The sequence below is a fragment of the Lactuca serriola genome, chromosome 4, assembly GCF_051521515.1.
Source record: "Lactuca serriola cultivar US96UC23 chromosome 4, Lser_US96UC23_V15, whole genome shotgun sequence".
Taxonomy (NCBI): Eukaryota; Viridiplantae; Streptophyta; class Magnoliopsida; order Asterales; family Asteraceae; genus Lactuca; species Lactuca serriola.
In genome coordinates, this window is record NC_136411.1 from 395,029,437 (window position 1) to 395,039,346 (window position 9,910).

Sequence of the window (9,910 nt, forward strand, 5' to 3'; positions counted from 1 at the left end):
TGTGGTGCATGCAATCAACCGAGCTCAAGTAAGTACCCCAAAATACTCATACAAGTTTATGTCATGATTATCAGTTGATAGAACAGTATGCTAGATTAGGACTAAGGAATTTGCCTAACGTAATGTTTTGAAATGATGAATTTGCCTAACGTAACGTTTTATTAAAAGAAATTTTTAGTCTTAAATTTTGGGACGTTACAAGTAAAGCAATTTTTTTCTGAAAAAAAGACTTTAACATGTATTTCTTTGATGATGTGGGTTTTTTATAAAAAAATATTCAACTAAAATCCACCTCACCGAAAGTTTATCCCACCAAAATCGATCATCGCCTTTCATTTGCAAAACCTTCTCCTTGGGTAAGCTTGAAACTAGGGGTGATCGCGGTTCGGTTTGAAACCGGCCAAACCAATCATTGGTTTGTAACTATGGTTTGTATTTTTATTTACGGTTTGGCTTGCGGTTTCGAACTTTTCAAACCGTAATGAACGGTTTGGCTTACGGTTTTTAAGATTTCAAACCATATAAAAACCAGACCGGACCGTAAGATTTGATATATATATATATATATATATATATATATATATATATATATATATATATATATATATATATATATATATATATATATATAATGTAATTGTATTTTATTGTATTATATATTAATTTTTATACCCCAATTTCTAATATTTTCTTTCGTGTAATTTAGTGTCTCTCAAAATCATTTCCACTTGCCCTAAACCTAATCCCAAAGACTCAAAATCGCAAAGGAAGTCACGAGAGTGTTTGGGAATACTTTTTAAATGACTTTTGCCTTTTAACTTTTCTAAAAAGTTTAAAAATGTTTGGAAGATGAAAAAGTTCTTTTCAAAATAACTTTTTGTAAAGAAGAAAAAAATGAGTTTTTAAAAGTCATGAAAATACGACTTTTTGTGACTTTTGAACTTTTAAAGCTAAATCACACTCAAAAGTCAAAAAATACTATCCAAACACTTTTTGAAAACAATTTTTGGCTTTTACTTCTCCAAAAGAACTTTTAAAAAAAGAACTTTTGAGCTTAAAAATAATCCCAAACAGCCCCCACGTCCCCAGCTCCTGCTTCCTCTTCCAGCTGTGGTTGTTCTTCAGACTCAAAATCGTGACTGGACTGTGGTTTTTCTTCAGCCTCTAGCTCCACTTCCAAACATAGCTAAGCTCCGACATCAGCTTATCGTTTTCAGCTTCCAAACATAGCTAAGCTCCGACGGCTTAGGCTCCATCTCATACACGTCTTGTTGAAGATAAAGGAGGACAAAACTGGATATCGAGAAATAAAGTTCATATTTCCAGGAGGTGGAACAAAGTTCATACATGGCGCAAAGCAGTACTTGGATGAAATCTCTAAGGTTTTCTATCTTCAGTTATTGTAGATCACAAATTAAGTATCTATGCCTTTGGTTCAATCTTTTTACCAAATGTATAGATGGTTTCTGATATTCCCCTTTCAGTTGTGTTTAGGTTTTCTTAGTATTTAGTATTTACTGATATTAATTGTCTCTTTACCTTTTGTTGGTTTCTGTTTAAGATGGAATTTTGCTTCTGGAGGTAAAGAGGATGTCAAGGGCAGGAGGATACTTTGTGTGGGCAACACAACCTGTTTATAAACATGAAGATAAGCTTCAAGAACAATGGAAAGGTGACATGACAATATGAAATCTCTATTTACAAAATTCAATAACGTTTATATATTATATAGAGATATTGGTTGTACATGTCATCATCATTGTTGAATAATGTAGTAAATAAAATACAGAAATGGAGGATCTTACTGGACGCATATGTTGGGAACTGATAGCAAAAGGATATATTACCACATGGCACAAGCCTCTCAATAACACCTGTTACTTTACACATAATCAAAACACACAACCTCCAATATGTGAAGAAAAAGATGAGCATGATAATGTTTGGTGAGTCCTTTTTTTTATTATTATCATCATCATTAATATTATGTTCAAGTGTTTTACAATGTTGTATCATGTAGGTATGTTCCACTGAAGGCATGCATAACTAAATTACCTGAAAATGGTTGTGGAGGTAATGTTACAGAGTGGCCAGCACGCCTTCATCATCCACTAGAGGGGAGCTTGAAAGTATAAAAATAGATGCTTTTGTATCCAGGAATGAGTTCAACACCAAAGATAAGTGTGTCTTTCTTCATCTTGAACCAAAAAATGAGTTCAACACCAAAGATGCATTCTTTTTTCCTCTTCATTCCAAAAATAAACACCAAATATGCGTTCTTTGCAACCCATTAATCGATACCTTCTGATTTTGAATTTCTCTCCTAGTTCGATTTAGTTTTGCAGCCCATAAGTCGACACCATAAAGTTGTTATTTATTCATCTTCAAAGCTAGAAAATTCCTTTTTAATCAGAATTATTGGTTCACATGGTTTGGCGGGAAGGCTGATGAACCGGGATGCAGAGTGAATGGGGGGTTTATGGTGATGTTAGGCAATGTGATTTGTTACAGGTTTTCTGATGTAGAAATTGTCATGGAATGCGTGAATCAATCAATCAAATCTTGTAAATCTCATATTTGATACAGATGAAGAAAATCAAATCCCCTGATTCTTCGTGTGTTTCATGATCCTCGAATCAGTCAACATCCCTTTATTGACATGGCTTTAATGAGTTTATCTCAGGTTGCAGTTTGAATAGGATGAGGATTGACATTAATTTCTTGGATCAACATCATCAGGGTTGTTGAATAACCACATGGTTCTTCATCTCTTACAAGGACATATATGTTATTGATGCTTTCAACTTGAAATTAGTCCAGAGAATAACAAGTTTGATCTTCCTTATAAAGTACTGTTTCATTTCACTAGAAAATGATTGTGTTGGCTGTGAGTCTTTTACCTTTTCTATAACTGAGAAGTTTGATCAGTATATGATTCCTTTGTTTTGTTTGTAAGGTAGTTTTGATGGCAACTCCATGAAGGTAGCCGAGTTACTGTTCAACAATGGGTTCAAAGAGGCTTATGCTATCTGAGGTGGAGTTAGAGGCAACATCGGGTGGCTGGTATCATTCACTTTTTTCTTCATGCTTCATATTTCAGTCATCGGTTTTTTAGAGCAAAGATTCTGAAGAAAATAAAGACTTGGTTTCATCCACGAAAAAGAAAGAAATTGTAGTTTGGATTAAAGCTTAACCAAGTATAAATAGACTTTGAAACGAACCAATAATTATAATTTCTTCTAGGGGTACCAATTATAAAACCAAATGCTATCTACCTTTTTTTTTTTTTTTTTTTTTTAATTTCATAACTTTTGTGAAGGAATTTTCTGAAATTACTATTTAACGATGGAAGCATTCAAAGAGGAGAATCTTTGGACGAAGTATGCGTTTAATTTATCATTACACTGATCGATCACCTGCTTTAGTTTATTGAATATTTAATAAATGAAAACATTGTTTTTACCTGAAGGAAATGAAGCGCCAGCATAAGAGAAGTATCCCTGCCATTAAAGCCCGTGCTAAACAACTTTCGTCACTGTTTTTCTATATGTGTATCTCTTTATCTTTGTAAGAGTAAGAGCAAAGACTAGGGTGTTAGTGATTATATTCTATTATATTATATACTAGGTGTGAGACCCATGTATTACATGGGTTTATTTAAAAAAAAATAAATATAAAATTTTAACAATTTGAAAACTTTAAATTTATAAGAAAAATAAGAAATTTTTTAAATTATTAAAATTAATGAGACTTTAATGCATTAGATACATTACATATATAAACCATTTTCTAATAAATATCTTACATATATATTACCTTATATATTAAATGTGGATTTTAATTTAATAAAATCAAAAATACAATAAAATGACAAGTGGAAAATAGAAAATTTTAAAATTTCTAGAAAATGCCATGTGTCCAAATGAATGAGAAGAAGACATGTGGCAAAGTCATTTTCATTTATTAAGGTAGATACACTGTTTTTCTATATGTCTATCTCTTTATCTTTGTAAGAGTAAGAGCAAAGACTAGGATGTTAGTGATTATATTCTATTCTATTATATATACGTGCTAAAAAAAGTATGAATTAACTTCTTATTTTGTACTAATGTTTTAAAATGGGCTAAAGTAGGCGTGTTCACAGTCCGGTTTGAAACCGTGAAACCGGCGAAACCGGTCATCGGTTTGGGTTGACGATTTGTATTTTTCTTTACAATTTGGCTTGTGACTTTAAACTTTTCAAACCGTAATGAACGGTTTGGCTTGCGGTTTCAAAAATTTCAAACCGTATAAAAACTGGACGGGACCGTACGGTTTATATATATACAAATTATTTTTTATGTAATTATAGTTACTTTTAGTATATATTAATCTATTCTAATGAATTAAAATGGTTTTGTCACATGTTATACTCTCATTAATTTGGCCATATGTCATTTTGTGGTTATTTTCAATTAAAGTTTTTCAACATGACATTTTGTGGGTTTTCTCATTTTATCAAATTTCACATAATATTTAAATGTAATAATTATAATAAATATAATAATAAATACATATCAATTTTGTTAATTAACTTTCTTTTTAATTTTAAAATTTCTAAATAAAACTTCATGAGTTTCTTATGTTTATTTATCTAAATTATTTGTTTAAATTAAAAAAATAAACACATTAATTTTAATAATTCAGTATTTTTTTTTTATTTTTCTTATCAATTCAAACTTTTAAACTTTAGAATTTCATATTTAATTTCTCTTTTAAATGAACACATATATTACATGACTTTTACACCTAGTTTTTATATAAATATAAATAAATGTTTAAAACCCACAGGATAAGAACTTATTTAATTATCAGGCCAGTCCAATTCATTTTTTATTTTTTTTTAAGTGAGAACTATGAAGGTAAAGCCCATTAAATTCTCGTAAGTCAGTCGCAACTTGCACCTTGAAACGTAAAGACAAAACGAACGTAACCTAACCCTAAGGTCCCGTTTGATAGTTTCTGTCTGGGAAAGTGCTGTCCGGTAAAGTGCTGTTTGAGAAAGTTTTCTGACTGGAAAAGAAACCATGTTGTTTGATTGTACATCTGACTGACTGTGCTGAATAATGAAAAAAAAGTAATAATTCAATAAAAAATAAATTTTAAAAAAGTTATTTAAAAAAATTAATAATTCAATAAAGAAAGAAAGAGGCGGGGTTTGGTATATAATTGTCTTTCCAGCCCATTCAGCCAGAAAGACATGATTTTGGGGCTTTCTGGGAAATACATATCTTACCGGGAAAAACCTCTTCTTTTGTGCAAATCAAACAGTCTTTCCGGTCCATTCAGCCAGCAATATCTGTTTGGACCTGGAAAGATGCGTATCAAACGGGGCCTAATTCGCAATACTTCAAATTTATTGGCAGAGAAGCAGCTAAGAGGCGAAAAACGCAAACACGTCAGGTCCCTCCGCAACTCCGCCTTGACACTACCCTTGCTTGCTCTCTGAATTGGTATGTTCCTAGTTCTTATTGCTCACCGTGTCCCTGATTGCTCATAACAGATGTTGAATCAAGCAAATATTCTTCATTTTCTTTCATGATTCTTAACACGCGATTCCTTTAAATTTTGAGGAATATCACAATCAAAATATGAAATGCACATGTGGACTTATTCTAACAATGAGGTTTCTTGTTTGGAGTTAATTTTATATCGACTAATGAAACCGACTAAAATGGTTAAACCATAACAACGTACTTAAAGTAGATTGTCTCATGTTCTTGAATGAGTAATATGTATGTATGTATGTATGTATGTATGTATGTACTTGGTAAAAAGATGCTATTTGATGTGATTTTATGGCGCTTTCTTGGAATCTGCTCTGTAGCCTGTTTCTATAAGTCTTGTAATAACAATGACTCCTGGTACATATTTTTATTTTTAATTTTTTTTCCTAATCTTGTTGGTGTTGGTTACTTGTTTCGTATTCGTTCGTTTCTCTCTCTCTCTCTCTCTCTCTCTCTCTCTCTTTATCAATTAAAAACTGAATAATTATGTATCGCGTCAAGAATGTGGCTGATTAATGATTATGTTGTGAAGAGTGTTTCCCAGGGTGTGGGTGTTGCATACTGTACCATGTCGAAGAAGAGAGAAGTGGGATAACAGATGGGGTATCGATGAGCCCATGTAAGGATTCGGTGGGGATTGCCACCCTCAAAGATTCATATAGTTAAGGTATGTATTAAACGATTCCAGTTTAAAGATTATGGGCTGACCGGAAGTTTTGAAGTATTGCCTTCTGTTTTTTTCATGACTAATTTACTCATTTAAATGTTTATGTTCATGAATATAATAGTTAATTACATATCTGATTGATTAGGGGGTTTGTAAAAGAGGTTGCACTTTCTTCAATAATCCTGAGTTGTAATGTTGGCTATCAATGCCCAATTTTCTGAAGAAAAAAAAGGTTAGCCCTTCGTCTATCTATATGACAATTTGTAGTTACTTTAAAAGGAAATTGGTGTTCTTAAATTGAGATAACTTTTCTGCTGTTTTTGCAACTTCTCTGAGTTACTTTAGCACTGCTTGAAATCTTTCAAAAGGGATTCCATTAAAGAGAATTGCATGGCTCTTGAGGTTGTAGGCAATTTAGCTTCTTTACTAGTACTATATTAACTCCCATGGCACTTAAGAATAGTGACTTTTTTGATGTTTTAAGTTTTGCCACAAAAGTTTCAAACATTTTGCCACTTTTGGTCCCTCCTAAGTTTTTCTAAGTTTTGCCCAAAAAAGTTTCAACACTTTGTCACTTTTGGTCCCTCCTCAATTTTTTACCTTTAGAGATTGATCACCTGTTTTTTAATATTTGCCACTTTAAGCCCCTTTGACCATTTTCACATTCATTTTGTCCCTTTTTTCACTTAGGAATAATCACTTTTTTGATGTTTTAAGTTTTGCCACAAAAGTTTCAACATTTTGCCACTTTTGGTCTCTCCTTAACTTTTTAAAGTTTTGCCCATAAAAGTTTCAATACTTTTCCACTTTTGGTCCCTCCTCAACTTTTTACCTTTAGAGGTTGGTCACATTTCTTTTAATATTTTCCACTTTAAGTCCTTTTGACCATTTTGACCTTCCTTTTGTTTCTTTTCCATCTACCAATTTGTATTTCCATTTTGGGCTTCATATTGTCACCGTCATCATTTGTGAATAAAGCAAGACACATTTCAACAATAACGGGTTCAATAAGCGTACAAGAACAACTACAATACTTTATATTAAATGGGCCACATAAAGATAGACCGAAAAGGCCCATAATGTTCAGAAACCTAAGAGGCAGGCGAGAGCGTGTAGGGCAAGAAAGTTTTTGATTTCATCCATACTCTCAGCAAGCCATCGGCGGTGCTCTTTTCGCCACCGCTAGTCGCTGCCGTACTAGTCTACTCGTTGTTTGTAAGCTGTTTGATTTCTTGGATCACTGATTAGGGTAATGACGATGTACGTTTATATTGATTTGACAACACAGAGTCTTCTAGCCGCAACAAGCATGAAAATGAACATCGACATCGACGAAGCATGGGAAATCTTTCGAAGGCTTCCAGACAAATCACAGATTAGGTTCAAAGTCCTCTAAAAACAATGTAGCCTTTGATCGACAACTTTCTCCGCCATATCATGATTATCTCGAATTAATGATAACTACTTAATGGGTGATGAAAACATTGATGGATGTATCTGTGTCGATTAGAGGTGGCAATGAGTCAACCTGGGTTGGGTTCGGGTTCAACCCATTTATTAATCGGGTTGAAAATTTCAACCGTACCCAACTTGTTTATTAAAATGGGTTGATATTTCCAACCCAACCTATTAAATAAATCCGTTAAATTTGGGTTTGACCCATTTAAAAAAATAAAAATAAATAATTTAACTAAAGATTACACAACTTAAATTAGCTATAGATTTAAATAAAATTTCAAAGTATGACAAAAGTACAATCATAATTCACACATACAAAGAAATTGTTCAACTAACATTAAAGATATGTAATCTTTAAGTGATTTTTTAGAGTGGTTAGTGTTGGTGCCAAGAAAAAAGGTAGGAATTGGGATTTCATTTTTTCAAAACATAAATAATAATACAAACATTGTAATTTATAAACTAATATTTAGATTAATACATGATAATATTTGAATAATTATTAAATCTAATATAAATTAAAGTTAAATGGGTTGGTCGGTTGAAAACAGGTTGATAATTTTTACCCGAACCAACCTATTTAATTAAATGGGTTAGACGAGTTGACTTATTTAACATAAATGGGTAGAAAATCTCAACCTAACCTGCCAATTTTTGGTTGGGTTGGTGGGTTGGGTTAATTTTTGCCAGATAATGACATTTTCCCCCTACAGAGGCCAATCATGGATTTTCCTCCATCAATTTTACAACTTAGGGGTATAATGGTAATTGGTAGCGCTAATGGCTTGTTGGGATTGTGTGGATTTCTTCCCGACTCTAATCCCCGAACTCAGATTGTTGCTCTCTCGAATCCTCTTATTAGAAAATCGTTTATTGTTGTTGTGCATAGGCCACTTATCCATAAACATGTTAGTTTTGGGGTTTGTCATGTCACTAAGGAACCTAAGATTATAAGAATCTAAGGATCTAATAATCAAGTTATGATTTACAAGTTAACCTTAAGAATTGGATAACACTACCCACCAATCTTTCAATTGAAGGATTTATAGGTTCATGGTACAACCTTGTGGTTACCAATAATATTATCTACTGACTTTCGTTTTCTAATTAAATTCATCGTAATCGGATTATCTAATTTGATATGACCAATGAAACTTTTCAAGTGATATGACTCCCTTATCATTTAGCAAGCGGTTATTTATGAATTTTTAAGACAAATGACTCTCTTGCCCTGCTTCAACCTAGCAATGAATGCGAGGAAACTCTATGGATGATAGAGCAGGACATTGAAATATTAATCACGCGGCTTTATACCATACAGACTGAACATTGTATATCAAACTTTAAGATGATAGTTGTTCCTATAGTGACATTGATACCTGATGATGATGAGTAGTCTCAGTTTGATGCTTATGAACCACTTGAAACAAAAAACAGTGTTCTTGCGATTTTTGGATTTACAACGGACTTCAAATTGAATTCTTATATGAAAACACACCAAAGTGAGAAATTGGTGTAAACGTACCATCCATCACACGCCTGCTCCAAACTGCAATGTGGTCATTTTTTAAATAAGTGGTGGTACATTAAGAACAATCAAACAGTGTGTTTGCATGTAAGAATTCAGTTTGAAGTCCACAGCAAATCCAAAAATCACAAGAACACTCCTTTTTGTTTCAAGTGGTTCATAAACAACAAGCTCAAACTGCTCATCATCATCACCAGGTATTAGTGTCATTATAGGAACATCATTCATCCTAAAGCCTGATATTACAATGTTCAGTCCGTATGGTATAAAGCTGTGTGACTAATATTTCAATGCCATGCTCCATCATCCATAAAGTTTCTTCGTTTTCATTTTTAGGTTGAAGCAGGGCAAGAGACTTATTTACCTTAAAGATTCGTAAATAACCGTTTGCTAAATGATGAGGGAATCCTATCACTTGAAAAGTTTCATTGATCACATTAAATGAGATAATCTGATTACAATGAATTTATCTAGAAAGCAAAAGCCAATAGATAAAGCTATTTAGAAATCCTTCAATGGGGATATTTGGTGGGAAGTGTTTTCCAATTCCCCAAGCTTAACGTGTAAACCATAACTTGATTATTAGATCCTGTGATTGCTATGATCTTAGGTTTTCCTTAATGACGGGACAAACCCTAAAACTAACATACTTATGGAAAGGTGGCATAGGCATAACAATAACAAACGATTTTCTAATAAGAGGATTCAAGA

At 32.7% G+C, this 9,910-nt stretch overlaps 1 protein-coding gene across 8 annotated transcripts; it reads left to right on the forward strand.

The window, feature by feature from the left end:
* The first annotated feature begins 1,080 nt into the window (after nt 1–1,080).
* Nucleotides 1,081–9,516, forward strand: LOC145097923 (putative methyltransferase PMT10). Of its 8 annotated transcripts, none has more exons than XR_013704531.1 (7): nt 1,081–1,382; nt 1,562–1,672; nt 1,790–1,946; nt 2,021–3,063; nt 5,406–5,492; nt 6,079–6,213; nt 6,359–9,516. XR_013704531.1 is itself a non-coding variant. In XM_079035594.1 (4 exons), exons 2-4 carry the CDS (start codon nt 1,591–1,593, stop codon nt 2,133–2,135), a joined length of 354 nt encoding a protein of 117 aa, XP_078891720.1. In that variant the 5' UTR covers nt 1,081–1,382; nt 1,562–1,590; the 3' UTR covers nt 2,136–3,265. The 8 variants fall into 8 exon arrangements, 1 of the variants encoding a protein (XP_078891720.1); XR_013704527.1 differs by lacking the exons at nt 5,406–5,492; nt 6,079–6,213; nt 6,359–9,516 and adding exons at nt 3,320–3,380; nt 3,470–3,656 and having other exon boundaries at nt 2,021–2,887; nt 2,961–3,063; XR_013704528.1 differs by lacking the exons at nt 5,406–5,492; nt 6,079–6,213; nt 6,359–9,516 and adding exons at nt 3,320–3,380; nt 3,470–3,656 and having other exon boundaries at nt 2,021–2,849; nt 2,957–3,063.
* Nucleotides 9,517–9,910: the final 394 nt, after the last annotated feature.